This window comes from Bufo bufo, chromosome 4 (genome assembly GCF_905171765.1).
Source record: "Bufo bufo chromosome 4, aBufBuf1.1, whole genome shotgun sequence".
Lineage (NCBI taxonomy): Eukaryota > Metazoa > Chordata > Amphibia > Anura > Bufonidae > Bufo > Bufo bufo.
The window spans coordinates 400,133,367-400,159,234 of record NC_053392.1 but is presented as its reverse complement, the minus strand read 5'-3'; the positions used below and the strand labels follow the sequence as shown (position 1 = coordinate 400,159,234).

The window sequence follows — 25,868 nt, the reverse complement described above, 5'->3', positions numbered from 1 at the left end:
GTTCCTGTGCTGTAAAAAAAAATTGACAAAGATAAATCATTTCAGAACTTTTTCCACCTTTTAATGTGACCTATAAACTGTACCACTCAATTGAAAAACAAACTGAAATCTTTTAGGTGGAGGGAAGAAAGCAAAAAAAGAACTAAAATAATGTGGTTGCACAAGTTTGCACACCCTCTTATAACTGGGGATGTACAGTCCTGATCAAAAGTTTAAGACCACTTGAAAAATGGCAAAAAATCATATTTAGCATGGCTGGATCTTAACAAGGTTCCAAGTAGAGCTTCAACATGCAAGAAGAAGAAATGGGAGTGAGACAAAACATTTTTTGAGCATTCAATTTAATGAAAACAATGAATAAACTGAAACAGGCTGTTTTTCAGCTGATCAAAAGTCTAGGACCACACCCAAAAAAAGTAACTAAACCCCCCCCCCCCCCCCCAAAAGCAGAAATCCAACTTCCATACATGAACTCAGTAATGAGTAGCTCCGCCGTTTTGTTTATTACTTCCAAAATTCATTTCGGCATGCTTGATGCAAGCGTTTCCATGAGGTGAGTGGGAACATTTCTCCAAGTGGTGAAGACGGCCACACGAAGGCCATCTATTGTCTGGAACTGTTGTCCATTTTTGTAAACTTCCCTTGCCATCCATTCCCAAAGGTTCTCAATTGGATTTAGATCAGGGGAACATGCAGGATGGGCCAAAAGAGTGATGTTATTCTCCTGGAAGAAGTCCCTTGTCCTGCGGGCATTCTGTACTGTAGCTTTGTCCTGTTGAAAAACCCAGTCGTTACCACACAGACGAGGGCCCTCAGTCATGAGGAATGCTCTCTGCAACATCTGGACATAGCCAGCGGCCGTTTGACTCCCCTGCACTTCTTGAAGCTCCATTGTTCCACTGAAGGAAAAAGCACCCCAGACCATTATGGCGCCCCCTCCACTGTGGTGCGTAGAAAACATCTCAGGTGGGAGCTGCTTGACATGCCAGTAACGTTGGAAACCATCAGGACCATCAAAGTTAATTTTTTTCTCATCAGAGAATAAAACTTTCTTCCACCTTTGAATGTCCCATGTTTGGTGCTCTCTTGCAAAGTCCAAACGAGCAGTTCTGTGGCGTTCAAGGAGACGAGGTCTTTGAAGACGTTTTTTGTTTTTGAAGCCCTTCAGTCTCAGATGCCGTCTGATGGTTATGGGGCTGCAGTCAGCACCAGTAAGGGCCTTAATTTGGGTCGAGGATCGTCCAGTGTCTTGACGGACAGCCAATTGGATCCTCCGGCTCAGTGCTGATGAAATTATTTTGGGTCTTCCACTTGACTTTTTTGTTCCATAACCCTCAGGATCATTTAAGAAATTCCAAATGACTGTCTTACTGCGTCCCACCTCAGCAGCGATGGCGCGCTGTGAGAGACCCTGCTTATGCAGTTCGACAATCCGACCACGTTCAAAAATGGAGAGTTTTTTTGCCTTTGCCAGCACAACGTGTGACTACCTGACAGAAAATGACAATGAATCCACATCTTTGCACAGATTTGGCTTTTTAAAGGCATGTGGTCCTAAAATTTGGATCAGCTGAAAAACAGCCTGTTTCAGTTTAATCGTTATTTTCAATTAATTGAATGCTCAAAAAATGTTTTGTCTCACTCTCATTTCTTCTTGTTGCATGTTAAAGCTCTAATTGGAACCTTGTTAAGATCCAACAATGTAAAATATGATTTTTTGCCATTTTTCAAGTGGTCTTGAACTTTTGATCAGGACTGTAGCTGTGTTCAGAATTAGGCCTCCTGCACACGAACGTATTTTTTTGCGGTCCGCAAAAACGGGTCCCGTTTTTCCGTGATCCGTGACCGTTTTTTCGTCCGTGGGTCTTCCTTGATTTTTGGAGGATCCACGGACATGAAAAAAAAGTCGTTTTGGTGTCCGCCTGGCCGTGCGGAGCCAAACGGATCCGTCCTGAATTACAATGCAAGTCAATGGGGACGGATCCGTTTGACGTTGACACAATATGGTGCCATTTCAAACGGATCCGTCCCCATTGACTTTCAATGTAAAGTCTGGAGTCCCTTTTATACCATCGGATCGGAGTTTTCTCCAATCCGATGGTATATTTCAACTTGAAGCGTCCCCATCACCATGGGAACGCCTCTATGTTAGAATATACTGTCGGATATGAGTTAGATCGTGAAACCTCATTTCCGACAGTATATTCTAACACAGAGGCGTTCCCATGGTGATGGGGACGCTTCTAGTTAGAATATACTACAAACTGTGTACATGACTGCCCCCTGCTGCCTAGCAGCATCCGATCTCTTACAGGGGGCTGTGATCAGCACAATTAACCCTTCAGGTGCCGCCGCACCTGAAGGGGTTAATTGTGCTATCATCTCCCCCTGTAAGAGATCAGGGCTGCCAGGCAGCAGGGGGCAGACCCCCCCCTCCCCAGTTTGAATATCATTGGTGGCCAGTGCAGCCCCCCCCCCCCCCTTCCTCCCTCTATTGTAATAATTCCTTGGTGGCACAGTGTGCGCCCCCCCCCCCCCCCCCCCCCCTTCCTCCCTCTATTGTAATAATTCGTTGGTGGCACAGTGTGCGCCCCCCCCCTTCCTCCCTCTATTGTAATCGTTGGTGGCACAGTGTGCGCCCCCCATTGGCCCCCCTCCCTCTATAGCATTAACAACATTGGTGGCCAGTGTGCGGCCTCCCATCTAGCCCCCCCCCCCCCCCATCATTGGTGGCAGCGGGTTACTAGCAGTAGTGATTCATACTTACCTGGGAGCTGTGATGTCTGCTTCCGGCCGGGAGCTCCTCCTACTGGTAAGTGACAGTTCATTTAGCAATGACACTTACCAGTAGGTGGAGCTCCCGGCCGGACACGAACATTGCAGCAGCCGGTAAGTATGAATCTTCTACTATTGTACTATTGCTAAGTAACCATGGCAACCAGCGTCCTGGTTGCCATGGTTACCGATCGGAGCCCCAGCGATTAAACTGAGACTCCGATCGGAACTCCGCTGCCACCAATGATGGGGGGGGGATGGGAGGCCGCACACTGGCCACCAATGTTGTTAATGCTATAGAGGGAGGGGGGGGGGCGATGGGGGGCGCACACTGTGCCACCAACGAATTATTACAATAGAGGGAGGGAGGGGGGGCGCACACTGTGCCACCAACGAATTATTACAATAGAGGAAGGGAGGGGGGGGCGCACACTGTGCCACCAACGAATAATTACAATAGAGGGAGGGGGGGGGGCCGCACTGGCCACCAATGATATTTAAACTGGGGAGGGGGGGGAGGGTCTGCCCCCTGCTGCCTGGCAGCCCTGATCTCTTACAGGGGGCCGTGATCAGCACAATTAACCCCTTCAGGTGCCGCACCTGAAGGGGTTAATTGTGCTGATCACGGCCCCCTGTAAGAGATCGGGTGCTGCCAGGCAGCAGGGGGCAGTCTTGTACACAGTTTGTAGTGTATTCTAACTAGAAGCGTCCCCATCACCATGGGAACGCTTCTGTGTTAGAATATACTGTCGGTTCTGAGTTTTCACAAAGTGAAAACTCAGCTTTGAAAAAGCTTTTATACAGACGGATCTTCGGATCCGTCTGTATAAAAACTAACCTACGGCCACGGATCACGGACACGGATGCCAATCTTGTGTGCATCCGTGTTCTTTCACGGACCCATTGACTTGAATGGGTCCGTGAACCGTTGGCCGTGAAAAAAATAGGACAGGTCATATTTTTTTCACGGCCAGGAAACACGGATCACGGATGCGGCTGCAAAACGGTGCATTTTCCGATTTTTCCACGGACCCATTGAAAGTCAATGGGTCCGTGAAAAAAAGCGGAAAACGGCACAACGGCCACGGGTGCACACAACGTTCGTGTGCAGGAGGCCTTAAGCAATCACATTCAAAATCATGTTAAATAAGGGTACTTTCACACTTGCGGCAGGACATATCCGACATGCTTTTCACTATGTCGGATCCGTCCTGCGGCTATTTTGCCGTGCCGCCCGACCGCCGCTCCGTCCCCATTGACTATAATGGGGACGGGGGCGTAGCTCCGGCGCAGCTCGGCGGTGCATGGCGAAAGGCCGCCGGACTAAAATTACTGCATGTCAGGTTTTTCGTCCGGCGGCTTTCGCCGTGCACCGCCGTGCTGCGCCGGAGCTCCGCCCCCGTCCCCATTATAGTCAATGGGGATGGAGCGGCGGTCGGGCGGCACGGCTAAACAGCCGCAGGACGGATCCGACATGGTGAACAGCATGTCGGATTCGTCCTGCCGCAAGTGTGAAAGTAGCCTAAGAGTTAGCATACACCTACCATCATTTAAAGTGCCTCTGATTAATCCCAAATAAAGTTCAGCTGCTCTAGTTGGTCTTTCCTGAAATGTTCTTAGTCGCATCCCACAGCAAAAGCCATGGTACATGTGACAACAATCTCCCGTATTCTTCATATGTCTGGGCTATGGGGTAGAGTGGCAAGACGAAAGACTTTTCTTATGAAGAAAAACATCGAAGCCAGGCTACATTTTGCAAAAACACATCTGAAGTCTCCCAAAAGCATGTGGGAAAAGGTGTTATGGTCTGATGAAACCAAGGTTGAACTTTTTGGCCATAATTCCAAAAGATATGTCAAAAACAACACTGCACATCACCAAAACCATACCTACCAGGATTAAAGGGTTTCTATCACTTCATATGACATAATTAGCTGGCAGACACTAGCGATCTGCTAGTGTCTGCTCTGGCCAACCATCCTACTATAATCACTTGTGGGGCAGCGGTTTAGCTAAAAAACTAACTTTTATAAATATGCTAATGAGCCTCTAGGTGCTATGTGGGCGTCATTAGCACCTAGAGGCTCCGTCTACCTTCATACACAGCGGCCGCCCAGCACGTCCCTCCAGCCCGCCCATGTCCTCCTCCGTGTGACGCAGCGGCCGAATTCTCGCGCATGCGCCGTGCGCGGCTGTATTCGGCGCATTAGAGATGTCTGAGCTCGGAGCGGTCAGACATTCAATGCGCATGCGCCGAATTCCGCGCATGCGCATTGAATGTCTGACCGCTCCGAGCTCAGACATCTCTAATGCGCCGAATACAGCCGCGCACGGCGCATGCGCGAGAATTCGGCCGCTGCGTCACACGGAGGAGGACATGGGCGGGCTGGAGGGACGTGCTGGGCGGCCGCTGTGTATGAAGGTAGACGGAGCCTCTAGGTGCTAATGACGCCCACATAGCACCTAGAGGCTCATTAGCATATTTATAAAAGTTAGTTTTTTAGCTAAACCGCTGCCCCACAAGTGATTATAGTAGGATGGTTGGCCAGAGCAGACACTAGCAGATCGCTAGTGTCTGCCAGCTAATTATGTCATATGAAGTGATAGAAACCCTTTAACGCTTTAGCAATATTTATATGTGCCCATTAGTCTCCTTGCTGTGTTTAAAATGATCCCACTGTTACTGCTCTGTGTGTGTTAGATTCTTATAAAAAACAATCTTATTGATATGTAAATTACCTCGGTCAGGAGCCAAAGGGGTTGTCCCACATCTGTTGGAGCCCAGCTGCGCCCATCGATTCTTCTCAGTGCCGTCCACAGGCGCTTTGGACACTGTAGTCTGCGCCCCTGCGGACTACTGGAACCGGCTTCGACGAGTCAACTGTGCATGCGCCGGCTCCCTTTTCCGATGCCAGCATGGTGTGCAGGGAGCTGGCGCATGCGCTGTTGACTCGTCGAAGCCGGTGCCAGTAGTCCGCACGGGCTCAGACTACAGTGTCCACTGCGCCTGTGCGAGACTACGGCACTGAGAAAAAATTACGTCAGGGCAAGTGGAGTGAATAAATTTAGTGGTGGGCTCAGCTGGGCTCCAACAGATGTGGGACAACCCCTTGGGCTCCTGACAGAGGTAATTTACATATCAAAAAGATCGGTTTTTATAAGAATCTAACACACACAGAGCAGTAACAGTGGGATCATTTTAAATACAGCAAGGAGACTGATGGGCACATATAAATATCTCTATAGCGTTAATCCTGGTGACAGAATCCCTTTAAATCATTGGTGGCAGCCCCAAAAGTGTAATCGCGGGGTTCCGATCGGTTACCATGGCAGCCATGACGCTACTCAAACCCTGGCTGCCATAGTCGGCTCCCTGCTGCTGTGTGCACTATGCACAGGGCAGCAGGGAGAGTGTGAAGTCCTATTCACCCTAATAGAGCTCTATTAGGGTGAATAGGACAAGGGCTCTAGCCCCTAAGGAGGCTAATAGTTATTATATATATATATATTGCACATGCTTTAAATTATATCGAAATATAGATTTTAGTCCATATCGCCCACCCCTAATCCACTGTATATATGAATCACCACAAAATTCGTACTCCTCCTCGGCTAAAAATACTCCTCAAAATTGTTAAGAGGAGTATTTTTACTCTTCTGGAAAAAATATAGTGCGACCTTTGATCATTTAATAAATATATTGAAGAGAATAGGGCCCAATACTGGCCACTGTAGTACCCCACTAGTGGCAGTGACCCAATTTGAGTGTGTACCGTTAATAACCACTCAGTTTTTTCTCACTGGGTCAGTTATTTACCCACATACAGACATTTCCCCCCAGTCCAAGCATTCTCCTTTTATGTACTAACCTTTTATGTGGTACAGTGTCCAATTTTTGGGAGAAATCAAAATATACGACATCCATTGATTCGCAGTGGTTAAATTAGTTTGCCATTAGTAATGGCAAACTAGTAATAACTGGAATGGGGCAACTACAGTACCCTGAAAGATTATCAAAATTAGGGTTATTCACGTTAGAAAAAAGACGACTGAGGGGAGATCTAATTACTATGTATAAATATATCAGGGGGCAGTACAGAGATCTATCCCATCATCTATTTATCCCCAGGACTGTGACTGTGACGAGGGGACATCCTCTGCGTTTGGAGGAAAGAAGGTTTGTACACAAACATAGAAAAGGGTTCTTTACGGTAAGATCAGTGAGACTATGGAACTCTCTGCCTGAGGAGGTGGTGATGGTGAGTACAATAAAGGAATTCAAGAGGGGCCTGGATGTATTTCTGGAGCGTAAAAATATTACAGGCTATAGCTACTAGAGAGGGGTCGTTGATCCAGGGAGTTATTCTGATTGCCTGATTGGAGTCGGGAAGGAATTTTTTATTCCCCTAAAGTGAGGAAAATTGGCTTGTACCTCGATGGGTTTTTTGCCTTCCTCTGGATCAACTTGCAGGATGACAGGCCGAACTGGATGGACAAATGTCTTTTTTCGGCCTTATGTACTATGTTACTATGTTACTATGCTGATATGGCGTTATTTGCTTATTTTCATTGAGGTACTCCTAGATAGCATCTCTTAGAAAACCCTCAAACAGTTTACTCACGACAGATCTTAAACTTACCGGCCTATAGTTTCCGGGCTCTATTTTTTTTACCCTTTTTGAATATTGGCACCACATTTGCTATGCGCCAATCCTGTGGAACTCTCCCTGTCAATATATAATATTAGATTATATACAGTTGCAAGAAAAAGTATGTGAACCCTTTGGAATGATATGGATTTCTGCACAAATTGGTCATAAAATGTGATCTGATCTTCATCTAAGTCACAACAATAGACAATCACAGTCTGCTTAAACTAATAACACACAAAGAATTAAATGTTACCATATTTTTATTGAACATACCATGTAAACATTCACAGTGCAGGTGGAAAAAGTATGTGAACCCTTGGATTTAATAACTGGTTGAACCTCCTTTGGCAGCAATAACTTCAACCAAACGTTTCCTGTAGTTGCAGATCAGACGTGCACAACGGTCAGGAGTAACTCTTGACCATTCCTCTTTACAGAACTGTTTCAGTTCAGCAATATTCTTGGGATGTCTGGTGTGAATCGCTTTATTGAGGTCATGCCACAGCATCTCAATCGGGTTGAGGTTAGGACTCTGACTGGGCCACTCCAGAAGGCGTATTTTCTTTTGTTTAAGCCATTCTGTTGTTTATTTACTTCTATGTTTTGGGTCGTTTTCCTGTTGTAACACCCATCTTCTGTTGAGCTTCAGCTGGTGGACAGATGGCCTTAAGTTCTCCTGCAAAATGTCTTGATAAACTTGGGAATTCATTTTTCCTTCGATGATGGCAATCCGTCCAGGCCCTGACGCAGCAAAGCAGCCCCAAACCATGATGCCCCCACCACCATACTTCACAGTTGGGATGAGGTTTTGATGTTAGTGTCCAAACAACTCAACTTTGGTTTCATCTGTCCACAGAATATTTTGCCAGTACTGCTGTGGAACATCCAGGTGCTCTTGTGCAAACTGTAAACGTGCAGCAATGTTTTTTTTTTTGGACTGCTGTGGCTTCCTCTGTGGTATCTGCCCATGAAATACATTCTTGTTTAGTGTTTTACGTATTGTAGATTCGCTAACAGGGATGTTAGCATATGCCAGAGACTTTTGTAAGTCTTAAGCTGACACTCTAGGATTCTTCTTCACCTCATTGAGCAGTCTGCGCTGTGCTCTTGCAGTCATCTTTACAGGACGGCCACTCCTAGGGAGAGTAGCCGCAGTGCTGAACTTTCTCCATTTATAGACAATTTGTCTTACCGTGGACTGATGAACAGCAAGGCTTTTGGAGATACTTTTATAACCCTTTCCAGCTTTATGCAAGTCAACAATTCTTAATCGTAGGTCTTCTGAGAGCTCTTTTGTGCAGGCAATGCTTCTTGTGAAAAGCAAACCCAGAACTGGTATGTGTTTTCTATAGTGCAGGGCAGCTGTAACCAACACCTCGAATCTCATCTCATTGATTGGACTCCAGTTGGCTGACACCTCACTCCAATTAGCTCTTGGAGTTGTCCTTAGTCTAGGGGTTCACATACTTTTTCCACCTGCACTGTGAATGTTTACATGGTGTGTTCAATAAAAACATGGTAACATTTAATTCTTTGTGTGTTATTAGTTTAAGCAGACTGTGATTGTCTATTGTTGTGACTCAGATGAAGATCAGATCACATTTTATGACCAATTTGTGCAGACATCCATATGATTCCAAAGGGTTCACATACTTTTTCTTGCAACTGTATATTAAATTCTTAAATATCAGAGATAAGGGTCTGGCTATGACATTACTTAAATGGGTTGTCTCATCATGTACAATGGGGGCATATTGCTAGGATATGCCCCAATTGTCTTATAGGTGCGGGTCCCACCATTGGGACCCACATCTATATCGAGAACGGAGCACCGTAAGTGAAGGAGGACGCACTCTGCTTGCGCAGCCTCCTTCCATTCATTTTCTCTGGGGCGACGAAAATAGCCGAGCGCTGGCTCTGCTATTTTCGTCAGCCGCATACAAGTAAATGGGAGTGGGTTACCCGCACCTATAAGACAATGGGCGCAACCCCTTTAATTCTCTTAGAAAACGGGGTGTATGCCATCTGGTCCCTGCGATTTGTCTATTTTAATCTTTTTAAGACTCCTCTGTACTTCTTCCTGGGTCAGACAGGGCAGTTTTAATGGTTAATTTACTTTTACATTCTGCATTTCATCGGACAGTTTATTTTCCCCATTGAATACAGTGGAGAAAAATGTAAGAACATTTTAGGGTTAGTTTCACTCTTTGGCAATGAATCTCTCTGTCTCTAGTTTGTCTGCTTTTATTTGTCTTTTACATATTATAGTTTTTTTCCTTATAGTTTTTCAATCCTTCATCGCTACCCTCCTGTTTTAGTGGTCAAATGCTTTATTTTTGTCATTTATTGCTTTTTTTTACAATTCTATTTATCCATATTGTTAGTCACAGTTAGTTAGGCCAATGGCCTCTCTTAGTTGGCTAAATTTAGCTTTTTGGAAGTTCTGGTATTTTTGTTCGTCCCTGAAGAAACACTCTTTTGAATGACAATTGGAAGGTTTATTACTTTATGGTGACTATTTTCCAAGTGTCCCCCAACCTGCACATCTGTTGTTCTGTCAGGTCTATTGGTTATAGTACTAAGTCCAGTGTGCCCGTCCCTCTAGTCGGGTCCTGAACAAGTTGGGAAAGGTAATTGTCTTTGGCTATTGCCAAGAACCTGTTTCCTTTATGAGATATACAGGTTTCAGTTTCCCAGTCAATATCTGGGTAGTTGAAGTCCCCCATAATAACTACCTCATTATGATTTGCCGTCTCGTCTATTTCGTTTAGTAGTAGATTTTCTGTGGACTCTGGTATAAACTCCTATTAGTATTTTATTATTATTTTTGCCTCCATGTATTTCTACCCACAGTGACTCCACATGTTCATGATCCTCACTTATATCTTCCCGGAGTGTGGTCTTTAGACAGGTCTTTACATAAAGGCAGACCCCCCCCCCCCTCTCCGGTTTTGGAAATCCTTTCTAAACCGACTGTAACTAGAATTGTTGCGATAACAAAATTTTGATTCGATTTTGATACCATTAAAAAGTATTGCGATACTCAATACCATTCGATACCACGCAAAAAGAATAAAACTCTAAAAAAGCCACGTGCATTTCGCATAAAAAAAATTGCAAATCACGCAGTTTTTTTTTTTTCTGTTCTGGCATTCACCGCATTGGAGATTTTTTTTTAAATATTTTAATAGTTTGAACTTTTCGGACGTGGCAATATGTGATCTGTTTATTTATTTATTGTTTATATATTTTATATGTAAAATTGGGAAAGGGGGGGGATTTATACTTAAAGGGAGTCTGTCACCTACCTGACCGGTTTCAAACAGGTGACATTGTTCTGTGGGGCACAAAGACATGACACAGATGTTACCCATGTTTAGTTCTTCTGATGCTTCAAATCACCCAAAAAGTCGTTTTTATCATATGCTAATGAGCCATCGCAAGTGCCCAGGGGCGGAGAGTTTTCTGAAAGTGCCCAAGTTCCTCCCCCTCACATGCGCCTAACTCCGTTCCTCAGTAAGATCAGGCCATCCCAGTGGCTCTGTGACATCATATTTCCCTATAGGCTGTTCGCGCATCACTGCCGGGCCCGGGCATGCGCACTTTTCTGCCCACTGTGGACAGAGGCACAGAGATATGCAGTGCGCATGCGCCAATTTCACGCCAGTTTATTTATTTATTTTACTTTTTAATTTAATAACTATTAGCCCCTTTAGGGGCTAGAACCTGGGATCTTGTCATCCCTTGTGCTATTCACCCTAATAGAAGTCTATTAGGGTGAATAGGACTTCACACTGTCCCTGCTGCCCTGTGCATAGTACACACAGCAGCAGGGAGATTACCATGGCTGCCATGGTAACCGATCGTAGCCCCAGGATTACACTGCTGGAGCTCTGATCAGAAACTTCCACTGCCACCAATGAGGAGGAGGGGAAGGGACCCTGTGGCCACTGCCACCAATGATTTTAATACTGGGGGGGTTGAGGGGGGGCACACTCCGCCACCAATGAGGGGTTAAATGCCGCTGATCGCAGCTTCCTGTCAGAAGCAGGGTGCCGGCTATGTGATTCTGCTGCCGGCATCCTGCCGCCTGTATTAAAGGTTAACTATCATTGGTGGTGCAGTGCGCCCGCCCCTCCTCCGCCCCTTTCTCTTATTGGCAGCAGCGGCACAGGGGGAGGGCGAAATTGACTCCTTCTCCCCTGTGCTGTTGAGGGAACATGAGTGCAATGACAGCAGCGCGCTCCATGTTCTCTGATGCTAGGCTGCGCAATAGGGCAGCCTAGTATCTATAAATGTCAAATCCCAGTATCGTATCGATACCGGGGCAAAATTATCGATTGGGTATCGATATTTCGATACCCGCAACAACCCTAACTGTAATCCCTTGTGCTATTCACCCTAATAGAAGTCTATTAGGGTGAATAGGACTTCACACTGTCCCTGCTGCCCTGTGCATAGTACACTGTCACGAGGGTATCGAGAACCACGCCTGACTCGGTTATACCCGGGGTCAGGAAGTCGCAGCGGTTGGCTGCACGCTCTATTTAAGATAGGGCTGTTTTCCTTATGGTAGCTTTCTGGGTTTGCTTTGCAAACCCTTTTGGCTCACTCAGGGATCCGTAGCTCCTTCTCCTCAGCTGTTCCTTGTCCAGCACTCCCAAACCTCCTTATATTCCTCTCTCACACTTCTCTGGTTGCCAGAGATAGAACTTCCTGCCTGGACATCTATTCTGACCTTCTGGAGCTGTGTTGCTGCGTTCTCTGGTAGTTGGTCCAGAACGCTACCCTCCGGATCCCTGTTGGACCTTTGTGGTCTATTGTGATCGCCCACCTGGGTGTATGTGTTTGTCTGTTTTGTCTGTCCTCTCCCTGGTGTTTCCCTCTTAGTGATAGTGGTGCGGACTAGCGATCCCAGTGGCCCGTTCACTATCTAGGGCTCATTTTAGGGAAAGCCAGGGTTTAGGCACGTGATCGCCGCACGGGTGAGGAACCCGTCTAGGGACGTCAGGGTAGTCAGGTGCCAGCCGCAAGGTGAGTTAGGGGTCACCATCTTTCCCTCTCCCTTGGGCAGGGCTTTCCCTTTTATCCTCCCTGTGCGTGACGTCGGTCATTACATACACACAGCAGCAGGGAGATTACCATGGCAGCCAGGGCTTCAGTAGCATCCTGGCTGCCATGGTAACCGATCGTAGCCCCAGGATTACACTGCTGGGGCTCCGATCAGAAACTTCCACTGCCACCAATGAGGAGGAGGGAAAGGGACCCTGTGGCCACTGCCACCAATGATTTTAATACTGGGGGGGTTGAGGGGGGGCACACTCCGCCACCAATGAGGGGTTAAATGCCGCTGATCGCAGCTTCCTGTCAGAAGCAGGGTGCCGGCTATGTGATTCTGCTGCCGCCATCCTGCCGCCTGTATTAAAGGTTAACTATCATTGGTGGTGCAGTGCGCCCGCCCCTCCTCCGCCCCTTTCTCTTATTGGCAGCAGCGGCACAGGGGGAGGGCGAAATTGACACCTTCTCCCCTGTGCTGTTGAGGGAACATGAGTGCAATGACAGCAGCGCGCTCCATGTTCTCTGATGCTAGGCTGCGCAGTAGGGCAGCCTAGTATCGATAAATGTCAAATCCCAGTATCGTATCGATACCGGGGCAAAATTATCGATTGGGTATCGATATTTTGATACCCGCAATAACTGTAACCCTGTGCATTAACTGCCCAGTCATAGCTATCATCTAGCCATTGTCTTAGTTATTCCCACTATATCATAGTCCTCCTCACACATCACTAATTCCAGTTCCCCAGTTTTATTAGTCAGTCTTCTGGCATTAGTATACATACAATTAAGAGGTTTATGTATATTTTTTACCCTACACCTTTCCTTCCGAACTGTTCTAGTCCTCCTTCCATTCCTCCCCCCAGTTCCATTACCTCATCCCAGGTCTCTATCTGCACTATCTTCCCCTCCTACAGTGGCGACTCTAGAAACAATATATGGGGGGGGGGGGGGGGCACACAAGATACCACAGTCAAAAATGGGGGGGGGCACTAATAATTTTCACCACTTAATCAGATTACTGAAAAAAATGAAATAAGTATATATAAATAAGATTACAAAATACGAGAGTATTGCGGTATGCAGGGATACCTGATGTTTCCTGATGTTAAATCCCCAAGCCGCATTCTTTTTTGCCTAGTGAAGCGGGTGGGCAGCATGAGCAGTACTTTCAGTTTGGCAAAACTGACAGATCGCTGCTGTACTAGCGGTGGCGGCCAGCGTTTTAAAGGGGAATCAGTGGGCAGTGGCGTAGCGTGGGTTGCCAGCACCCAGGGCAAGCCAAGTATTGCACCCCCCCCACCTGTGGCTACGCCCCTTTTACAGATAATGTAGTAGATGTCACTTGCAATCCTATATAACACCACAGATAACACAGTGATAACTCTCTGAGTACAGATAATGTAGTAGCTGGGTGTGAGGCCCCAGAATTCAGAACACTACGCCACTGTCAGTGGGTGGGCACGGAATAACCTAGGGGGGGCAATTGTTTCCCCTTGCACCCCTGTAGCGACGCCTATGCCCTCCTATAATGTAATTTCCCTCCCCCCAGTCCCTAGTTTAAACACTCCTCCAACTTTATAGCCATATTCTCCCCCAAAACAGCTGCCCCTTCCACATTGAAGCGCAGCCCATCCCTACAATAGAGCCTGTAGCTGACAGAGAAGTCGGCCCAGTTCTCCAGGAACCCAAACCCCTCCTTTCTACACCAGTTCTTTAGCCACTTGTTTACCTCCCTAATCTCCCGCTGCCTTTCTTGTGTGGCTTGTGGTACAGGTAGTATTTCGGAAAACACTACATTTTGAGGTCCTTGCCCAAAGCTTATCCCCTAAATCCAACCAAATCATTATTAAGGACGCTCCACCTACCTCTAACTTTGTTATTGGTTCCGATTATGGACCATGACTGCTGGATCTTCTCCAGCCCCTCCCAGTAATCTGTCAACCTGATCCACTATCTGTCGAATTCCAACGCCAGAGAACACACTGACATTCCTGGTCCTTGTGACAGATCACTAATACAGTGGTCCCTCAAGTTACAATATTAATTGGTTCCAGGATGACCATTGTATATTGAAACCATTGTAAGTTGAGTAATTTGTTCCAAAGCCCCAAAATGTCATCCAAGATAAGAATAAATGAAGATGCAGATAACTAAGACATATAAAACAAGTCTGTACATATAACAGTCAGGAATAGCTGCTAACTAACAACTAATACAGATATTTTACCAGAGAAATGGACTTGATTGGTTGGATCTGAGTCTGAGAAATTGTATGTTGGGTCACAAAAGACCATTGTATGTTGAAAATATTGTATCCTGAGGCCATTGAATCCTGAGGGATCACTGTAATTGAGTTTCCCACTACCAGCACCTGCTCTGTTCTCCTGGTCCCCTGCTTACTGGAGCTGACATTCCCCTGACTGGCAGAGGAATGCATCAGTGCTGCATGATGATGTCTGATTTTAACTTTTTACATTATCAATGGGATAACCCCTTTAAAATAGAACTCGTACAGCCTAACCGTGGCAGCCACACAGTGCCTGTCAGTGATCGTACCAGTCAATTACAGCATTCTGTTCTCTGCATCAAAAGGATATGGCTGTCCTTTGGCAGCCATGTCTCTCCGAACTATGACTCGGAGGGCCTTAGGTTGTGCACCTCTGCTCTGAAGGTTTTTTATAATTGGAATGTTCTCACATAATTATTTTAAAGGTATTCACCACTATTACCACTTCTAAATGCAGCACCTAAGCCTGTGATGGCTAACCTCCAGCACTCCTGCTGTGGTAAAACTACGACTCCCAAGATGTATACTTGCTTGGCTGTTTTCAGAACTCCATAGAAATTAATGGAGCATGCTGGGAGTCGTAGTTTCACCACAGCTGGAGTGCCGGAGGTTAGCCATCACTGACCTACGCCATATGCAGGTACATATACACTCAGACCAGAGAGTTAATGATGATACTGAAGAGTTCTTTGCTAAAAGGGAAGAACCTCTTTGGTATTGTCATGCTTGTCTCACAATGCAGAATCTTGGTATGGCAAACATTATAGAATGGTAATCCTAAAATGTGCACAGTAGAAGCCATTTGTTTTGATATTTTTAATGTTACCTTTTATAACGATAATTTTTAATTTGAGGCTATTTTAATTTTTTATTCAAGTTATCCAAAATTATGTCAATGCAGGTTGTTTAGGGGTAGGGATACCGATTGATAGAATTACCCTACATGTCATGTAATGGCACGTTCATCCATCCAACCTGGGCCGTCTCTGCCCTGCTGCTCAACCCGTTGCAATGATTGGGTCGATTTCCCTATTTTAACTGAATGTTTATGGCTGATGCACTGTAAAGAATGAATAACTTACAGCACCAATTGCTTTTATCGGTTTCCAATGGTAGCTGGCACAGACATGGATTGTTTAAAAGTTTGCCTTCTCGTCACTTGCTCCATATTTTGAGGGTTTGCTGCATGCGAGTTATTAACCTTAGCGATACTCGTTTTAACCAAATGAAATGTTTTTTTCTGGTTTCAGCCTGTGAAAGGAGTACCAAATAAATAATGAAAAAAAACATTGGAAAATTGTATATTAATCAATTTATTGTGCTGTGAAATTGCAGTACTTTTACTAGGATGATAGTTTGGTAATTATTGTATGTTTCGCAGTTCAATTTATCTGGTGCATACAGGTGCTCACTACATATGTCTCCTTCAACAGGGACCACCAGGTTTTTGTTTGTGGTGTCCTAGGACACTTTTTTTTTTTGTAAATGTTTCCAAGATCCCCTGCTTCTCATACTGTATCTGTGGAATAAATACCTGATAATGATTCATAATATAGGTGCGTATCTATTAATGTTCATTTATCATAGTTCAAGGTTAATCTCACTAAGGCCTCACTAATCTCACATACATTATATCCGTTTTGTACAGCCAGCTATTTTAGGCTGGGAGCTGGACCCAACTGATATGTGAACCGCACTTCAGGGCACAGTTCCAGCATCTAAGTCTAGAATTTACCTCCTCATAGAAACTGATTAAATGAGTTTGAAATGACTGATCCCTCATGAAGCCATGCCGATTTGGATTATTATTTTTACTTCTTTTTTCATTGATGAAATATTGTAATATCCAAAATATTGAGCATGTTTTGCAACTTTAGTAGGTAAATACTGTTGTAAAGGGAACTGTCCACTAAAGCAAATGACTTGTTTTTCTTTATTGTTGCCAGAGCTCAAAAGTCCTAGCAAAGAAGGAGCTATCTTATATTCCTGTAATTGGCTGGATGTGGTACTTCTTGGAGATTGTCTTCTGTAAACGAAAATGGGAAGAAGATCGAAAAACTGTTGTAAAGGGTTTACAGAATCTTAGGGACTACCCAGAACATTTTTGGGTAAGTCAAGTTCAATTACATGCTGTTTTTACTAGTACTTTTTAGGCTACTTTCACACTAGCGTTCGGGGCTCCGCTTGTGAGTTCCATTTGAAGGCTCTCACAAGCGGCCCCGAACGGATCCATACTGCCCCAATGCATTCTGAGTGGATGCGGATCCGCTCAGAATGCATCAGTCTGGCTCAGTTTGGCCTCCGCTCCGCTCAGCAGGCGGACACCCGAACGCAGCTTGCAGCGTTTTCGTGTCCGCCTGGCCGTGCGGAGCCAAACGGATCCGTCCAGACTTACAATGCAAGTCAATGGGGACGTATCCGTTTGACGTTGACACAATATGGTGCAATTTCAAACGGATCCGTCCCCCATTGACTTTCAATGTAAAGTCAGGAGTCCCTATTAATATACCATCAGATCGGAGTTTTCTCCAATCCGATGGTATATTTTAACTTGAAGCGTCCCCATCACCATGGGAACGCCTCTATGTTAGAATATACCATCGGATTTGAGTTACATCGTGAAACTCAGATCCGACAGTATATCCTAAACACAGAAGCGTTCCCATGGTGATGGGGACGCTTCAAGTTAGAATATACTGAGAACTGTGTACATGACTGTTCCCTGCTGCCTGGCAGATGCTGCCAGGCAGCAGGGGGCAGACCCCCCCCTCCTGTATTTAACTTATTGGTGGCCAGTGCGGGCCCCCCCCCTCCCTCCCCAGTATTAATTGTAACCAGTGCGGCCCCCCTCCCTCTATATTCATCGGTGGCCAGTGTGGATTCCCAGTATTAAATATGAACAGTGTGGCCTCCCCCTCCCTCCCCAGTATTAAATATGACCAGTGCGGCCTCCCCCTCCCTCTATATTCATTGGTGGCCCGGCCAGTGCGGATTCCAAGTATTGTGACCAGTGCGGCCTCCCCTCTTCCCCCCCCCCTAATTAAAATCACCCCCCCATCATTGGTGGCAGCGGAGAGTACCGATCGGAGTCCCAGTTTAAATCGCTGGGGCTCCGATCGGTTACCATGGCAGCCAAGACGCTATTGCAGTCTTGGCTGCCATGGTTACTTAGCAACAAATAGCAGCATTATACTTACCTGAAGAGCTGCGATGTCTGTGTCCGGCCGGGAGCTCCTCCTACTGGTAAGCATCTGCCAGGCAGCAGGGGGCAGTCATGTACACAGTTCTCAGTATATTCTAACTTGAAGCGTCCCCATCACCATGGGAACGCTTCTGTGTTTAGAATATACTGTCGGATCTGAGTTTTCCGAAGTGAAAAATCAGATCTGAAATAAACAGTTATGCAAACGGATCCGTTCTGAACGGATGCAAGCGTTTGCATTATAGGAGCGGATCCGTTTGTGCAGACACCAGACGGTTCCGCTCCTAACGCAAGTGTGAAAGTAGCCTTAGATTATTCCTCCATCCATTGTTTTCCTATTTTCCATTAAATGTTACTGCATAGCCATTTCCAATCAAGGACACACAGTTGAAAGTTTTATGTATATTTTGAACTTTTATAATGTTGTATTACCCTGAATATGACTATAGCCAAGTAGCTAGATAAAGCTCTTCATTTCCTCATCAATTTCATTGGATAGTCTCACTCTGAAGGAGCCAATCAGATGCCAAATTGATTATAGCAAAACCCATCTTTATTACACTTTAGCGCAATGTAGGACTGTGGAGTGTCTTGGTGTTGCAACCATGTTAGGCTACTTTCACACTGGCGTTTTGGTTTCCGTTTGTGAGATACATTCAGGGCTCTGACCGCTTCCCTGCTCAGACATCTCCACTGCGCCTGCGCGATGACGTCATAGTGCTCCGAGGAACAGGCGCAGTGCAGATGTCTGAGCAGGGAAGCGGTCAGACATTCACTGCGCATGCGCCGAATACAGGCGCTCACAGGGAGGATCGCATTCCGGAGGAGATGGGCGGGCTGGAGGGACGCGCTGGGCGGCGGCAGTTTGTGAAGGTAGATGGAGCCTCTAGGTGCTAATGACGCCCATATAGCACCTAGAGGCTCATTAGCATATTTATAAAAGTTCTTTTTTTAGCAAAACGGCTGCCCCAAAAGCAATTATATTAGGATGGTTTGGCAGAGCAGACACTAGCGGATCGCTAGTGTCTGACAGCTAATTATGTGAAACGAAGTGATAGAAACCCTTTAATATATTCTGAATGGAAAATGGCCTGCTCAGAATGCATCAGTTTGGCTCCGTTCCGCCTCCATTCCGCTTTGGAGGCGGACACCAAAACGCTGCCTGCAGAGTTTTGGTGTCTGTCTGATGAAACTGAGCCAAACTGATCCGTCCTGACACTCAAGGTAATCAATGGGGATGGATCCGTTTTCACTGACACACTATAGCACAATAGAAAACGATTCCGTCCCCCATTGACTTTCAATAGCGTTCAAGACAGATCCGTTTTAGCTATGTTACAAATAATACAAACGGATCAGCTCTGAACGGATGCATGCAGTTGTATTATCTGAACAGATGCGTTTGTGCAGATCCATGACGGATCCGCACCAAACACAAGTGTCAAAGTAGCCTTACTGGCCTTAGGCTTTGTTCACATATGTGCTCTTACTTTATTTGTTCTGCATAACAGAGAGGATAACAGAAGTGCATGATCCATAATATGATGGGCGCGAATGGGCGCAACAGCCCTGATTGACTATAATGGGGTTTGTCGGATTTGGGTTATGAGGCCTGGCATTTCCCTGGACAAAATGTTGTGGCATGCTGTGCTATTTTATATAGCATTTTTAACAAAATCTGTGACATGGGCTCCTAACATAGCTTTCAGCACAGATGTGAAAGAAGCTTCTACTGTGGGGGATAGTACTATTAAACTTCAGTAATAATTTTTTCAAAACCATAAAGTTGTTTTTGTTTCATTTATTTCCTGTACCTTGAGCTGTTTAGCCCCAGTATAGTCTGCAGAACTTATATATGTCCTCACAGTCTAATTTAGGTATCCTCAAACTGCGGCCCTCCAGCTGTTGTAAAACTACAACTCCCACAATGCCCTGCTGTAGGCTGATACCTGTAGGCTGTTCAGGCATGCTGGGAGTTGTAGTTTTGCAACAGCTGGAGGGCCGCAGTTTGAGAATGCCTGGTCTAATTCCCTTGCTTGGCTTCAAACCCATGACTTCAGTTGCATAGTGAATGTCCACCTTTGAACACCGTCTGATTTGTGGATCGAAAAATTCTATTTTAGATCCAAAAGTCTTGGTATCAGAGCTTTATTTATTTTTTACAGTGTTTCACATCTTTTTTTCTTTTACACAGTCACACAGTTAAATGGTGTTGACATTCAATTTAACTAGTGCACTTATGTTGATTAACCCTGTAATTATTGATATTTTGGGTTAATATCAATAATTATTCATAAATAGGCGTGAGTCGTCTAGTGATGAATCCGCCTATTTATACCTAAAATAAGATCCTGATTGCCTCACTCTACTTATTGAACTATTTACGACTATTATTGCGGCTACAACAAATTACTATACAATGTATGTTGAACAATAAAGTATATTTATTAAGGTGTGACTTTATCCACCTGGGGCCTCCTTGAAGCCTGGACCCCTGGGGCTTCTTCCCTTGCTAGCTGACAGCAGATGGCTGGGGGGTGAGAACTTGTTTTGCATGCACACTGACTGTGTACATGCCAAAGGGTGAATCAAATGACAATCAGGGCTGCCAATAAATGATAATCAATATTCCTCACAATGATGGATATTAAAGGGTTTCTGTCATCAGAAATTACGTTATGTAGCTGACTGACATTAGCGATGGGCTAATGTCAGCAGTACATAACAGTGGGCTTTATAAGTCTCTGCCTGCCGCCGTTTTATTAAAATAAACACTTTTAAAATATGCTAATGAGCCCCTAGGTGCTATAAGGGCCTTGCTTCAGCACCTAGCGGCTCGGTCCACTCACCCTTTGGCACGCCCAGGTCCCGTTGATTGACTGGCAAGTTCTCCTCTTCATCCAGTAAATCCCACACCTGCGCCGTCCCGTTTACTATTGGGCGCAGGTGCAGTGAGTGAAGGACGTGCTTCTGCTGCCAGCCTCACTCACTGCGCCTGCTCCGGCTTCACTCACTGCGCAGGCGCCGGCCCGTTTAGTATTCGACGCCTGCGCAGTGAGTGAAGCAGGCGCAGTGAGTAAGTCTGGCAGCAGGCGCACATCCTTCACTCACTGCACCTGCGCCAAATAGTAAATGGGACGGGGCAGGTGCGGAATTCACTGGACGAAGAGGAGAACTTGCCAGTCAATCAACGGGACCTGGGCGTGCCAAAGGGTGAGTGGACCGAGCCTCTAGGTGCTGAAGCAACGCTCTCATAGCACCTAGAGGCTCATTAGCATTTTTTAAAGTGTTTATTTTAATAAAACGGTGGCAGGCAGAGACTTATAAAGCCCACTGCTATGTACTGCTGACATTAGCCCATCGCTAATGTCAGTCAGCTACATAACGTAATTTCTGATGACAGAAACCCTTTAAGGAAGTGCAAAAAAGATTAATGCAGTATCAAATATTTGCAGATCTTGGAGAAAGAAGGAAACACATTTTCCTGTTCAAGGAAATTTACAAAAATGACTAAAATGAAAGGGAACATCCAGAAAACAGGTAGAAATCTCTGGTGAGAGGAGACATACACTTCCCTTTGAGGAGGATATTGCTAAAGCCTATGAAGGACTTCTAAAAATTGATTTTCAAGTGGAAATAGTGACTAAGAAAACTATGCTTCCCTTTTAGTTGTGAGGAGACCCCATAGATTTCAAGCTGAAAAGTCTACACATAAAATCCTGGGAAACTTCCTCAGTTATGTTAAAATCTGGAGTTGCATCCACTTGTGTAGCATAGGTCTATAGAAGAGAGTAGTCTTACTTGCCATTACCACAACAGACCACGGCCTGCATAGCAAACTCCTCAGCAGACAAATACATAAAGAATAGAATTTTCTTTAAAAATGTGGTCTGGAACTTCAAAAATTAACCTATTTGGTATCACGTTTGAAGGTGAATGTGTGTGTGTGTGTGTGTGTGTGTGTGCCAGCTTCAGATATCATGGAAAAGCCTCAGACAAAAAGAAATCTCTTCCACAACCCAGACATTGAAGGAAAAAATATTTCTTTTCTTTTTCTCATATCAGCCTCAGATAGCCAAGCGCTTATGTTTGTAATGGGACAACCGTTTTAAGCAATAATGGAAGTTTCAAAACATTCTCAACTGGTTTCAATCACTATCTGAAGATTGCAATTTCTCCTCTTTTCTTGGTTCTCAGTTTCTAATACACTGTGAGGGTACGCGTTTCACTGAGAAAAAGCATGAAATTAGTATGCAAGTTGCTGAAGCCAAAGGCCTTCCCAAGCTGAAATATCATCTACTGCCCAGAACAAAAGGATTCTCAGTCACTGTGCAAAGTTTGAGAAATGTAGGTAAGGAAAGCAACTTGCAGATTTACTGTTGTTGTGCCAACACAACTATTGACCCTCGTTTATCGAAACTGTCTTGAGGAAACCTGGCCTTTTTAGCCATAGAAACAAATCACAGTGCCGCTTTCATTGTTCCAGAGCAGCTTAAAAAAAATAACAGTTGAGCTCTGATTTGTTGGTAGAGGCAATAAGGCAAGTTTTTCCATTGGACCACAAGGCGTACTATTATCTGTTATCAAAATTTACCCTTGCTTGTGTGGTTTTGTTCAAGGAGTTGTCCAAGATAGTTAAATATCTTGGATATTTCCCTAAACGGTGTGAAATAGGAGATGATAGTATACTTGCCTCTTTGTCCAGCAACATTTGCTGCGCAGCCAGTTTGGTCCTCCTAACGTTGCTTGTTTATAGACTGCAGCTGTGACATACAGGTATTTGGCGAGTGAATGCTGCAGCCAATCACTGTTCTCAACTACATTTATTGACTGCAGCAGTCACGTGCAGTATACTTGCATCTCATGGCTACAGCGAGTCACTGAAGCCGTGGACAGTGATTGGCTTTTGTACACCTGCATGTGACTGTACACGTTTTAGTGACCATGACATGCAAGTTTACAGTACATGACTGCTGCAGCGAGTCACTGTTCTCAGTGGTATCGCTCAAGGGGTCTGTATAGCGGCTGTGCTTAGTATTGCGCTCTACTCCATTGCAGTGGATGGGACTGAGCGCGTTACCAAGCACAGCGACTATGCAATGTACAACGCTGTGCTTGCTAAGCACAGAGAAGGCTGCGGCACTCACAGGAGCGTTAGTGCCTTCTCAAACAGCTGATTGGTGGCGATCCCAAGTTTTGGACCCCCACTGATCAGATACTGGTGACCTATCCAGAGGATAGATCCAAAAAAAAAAAACTTTTAAGGTTTCGGGTTCTTGTAAAATAAACATTTAGCAAGTGATACTCCTTTACTAAGTGGTGCTGCAATATGCGACTTTTCCCTGCTCAGGCCAGGTCTAAAAAAGGGGGCGTGGTGAGGGTGGGGAAGGCGTAGAAAATGTTCTAAATCTTTACCAGCAAGAAAGCTGGCGTAGATTTAAACCAGCGCTGGACGCACCGAAGTTATGTAGAGGCCGACTCTACATAGCTTTGACGGATCAACCGCCAGCACAGGCGTTAAGACCAACATCTAAAACGCTGGTCTTACTAAATGACCCTCTTAGTTTTGTGCCCCAACCTGTAGGCTACATGTTTACATGATATGCCAAAACATTAATGTTAGTTGTATTCAATCACATTGCAATGTAAGCTAATAAAACAATCTAAACATAATCACAAAGTAAGAGCGATAACTGTGCATGTAGCATATCATTCAGATTATATCTTTTTCAGCTTTTCGTTCTGTTACAAACTTTATGTTCCTGGGCGTTGCTGGATTCATGTCTTGTTTCTTCCCCTAAAAATCTCATACCAGCCAAACCAGAGACTCCTCCAAAGGAAAGAAGGACCCACTTACAGATGTTTCATAGTTAATGCCCCTCATCCATACTGAGCAAGGTACTGGATGGCTGTATGAGATGCCTTTGATGCAGCTCTGGTAGGAGGGTAGCTGCAAGACACACAGCAGTTTATGGAGCCTTTTTTTCCAGACCATGCTCAAAGGAAAAAGTATACAAATTTAGTTTTATTCCTTTTGGAGAAGAACTAGGTCATACAAACAAAACCAGAGACTTTTTTAAGATGGAACATTGAAGCTAGGTCACTTCAGTGAGAAGTAGCGACTTTCTTGAGGTGTGTCTAAGGAACCTCATCCGGCCGCTATTACACTGATCTATACCGATGAGGGGAAATAACCCTAACATGGGACTTCCTTCCTTTTGGAGGAGTCTGTGTTTGACTTGTGTGTTTGTTTCTTTTGGAGAATAACAAATTTGCATATTTTTGTCATGGAGCATTCCTTGAAAGTAAGTCTTCGTATATAATCCATAACTTGGCATGTAGTTCCCAATGTGTTCCCAATACTTAATTTGCATAATTGGTTAAAGGGAATGTGTCACCAGAAAAGTCACTGCTACACCAGGCACAATGCCTTGTATGGTTAACTCAGCTGAATGTAAGGATACATTTCCTGTAGTGTTCTGTGGTTAATTCTGGGAAAAAAGTACTGCTAATCCATCTGCAAATGAGCAGTTAAGTGCACCAAGGGTGGGTCCAAGCCACTCTGTGCACCCTTGCTTTTCCTGCTTCCTTTGCCTGCTTCTCCCTCTCCTTCATTGATTGACAGGGCCTGGTTCACGCACTGTGATCTAGCCTGACCCTGAACAGAAACGAAAGTTATGACTTGTGGAAGATGGGGAGTACAAATGAAAAAGAAAACATTTTTCTAATATTTGAATACACAAATTGGTGGGATATCAATTATTATCAACATAAAACATTAATGGGTTGTGCAGAATAAGAAAATCTGCCTTCCTTCCTTAACAGGGTTATCCAACCCTTATAATGCCCCACCCAAATGCCTGGGCCCCTCACACAGATTGTACTTACCTCACTACCCTGGACCCGCGTCGCTTCTGATGCCTGCACAGCCACTGATGCCTTGTTAGCTTCACCCACGATGCTAGGGAGTCTCATCCCTGTCGCGGCCTGCTATTGGCTGCCAAGCCCCCCTGGTCGCCAGAAGTTTTGATCCGCGAGACAGGGAGATGCAGCAGCGGCCATGCGGGTATCAGAAGCAATGCAGATCCCGGGGAGCGGGGTAAATACAATCTGTTTGAGGGGTCTGAGCATTTGGGGGGGCATTATAGGCATAAACAGCACTACTCTTTTTTGATGGGTTGTGTTGTGGTATTACAGTTCATGTGAAGAGTGGTGCTGTTGAAAATGCAGATGCTTTTTATAATCTGAACAGCCCCTTAAAAGATTTGTCCAGACTTTAAATCTCTCCAAAAGCATGTTGTACCTGTTAAAAAAAATTAAAAAAAATAAAATCATACTCACTGGCTCCATTCAGAAAACCTTTGGTCCCTGGCCTGTAAACTTATGGACAGACTGGGTCACATGTACTGCTGCAGTCAGTCACTGGCCTCAGTTGTGACATATCCCCAAGCAGCTTCACACAGCAGTGATGTGTCACTTGTGTCACAAGTCATTGGCTGCAGAGGTGCATGTGACCTATGGCTGGAAACCTCTTTTAGGTGATACATTTTAACGCAAATCCAAACTCTAGACATCACATTAGAAGTGCTCAATTTAACATTAGGAAATGACATTCATCCTAACTCCACCTTGGTTGTGTTCTGAATACATTTTATTTGCCAGAATCACTGCCTTGCCAAAATGCGATCTGACCACCTGCTGCAGTCACATGTAGAAAATAATTAACCTTAGGAAGGATTGGCCACTAATCTGATACGCTGAATTACCAGTTCAACATAATAGTTTAGATGATGAAAATAATTGAATAAAGGAATGGTTGTTGATGAAATCCTAAACAATCCTATTAGAGGACGAGATGAAGCCTGTTAGGATTATCCCAGCATGACTGTTG

At 45.1% G+C, this 25,868-nt stretch overlaps 1 protein-coding gene across 1 annotated transcript in view; it reads left to right on the top strand.

The window, feature by feature from the left end:
* Nucleotides 1-25,868, top strand: part of AGPAT4 (1-acylglycerol-3-phosphate O-acyltransferase 4) — a 126,268-nt gene that overhangs the window by 78,535 nt on the left and 21,865 nt on the right. Inside the window, exons 3-4 of the mRNA XM_040427138.1 lie at nucleotides 16,722-16,883; nucleotides 22,175-22,328. Of these exons, the coding sequence (XP_040283072.1) occupies nucleotides 16,722-16,883; nucleotides 22,175-22,328 (316 nt within the window). The remainder of the gene's footprint in view (nucleotides 1-16,721; nucleotides 16,884-22,174; nucleotides 22,329-25,868) is intronic.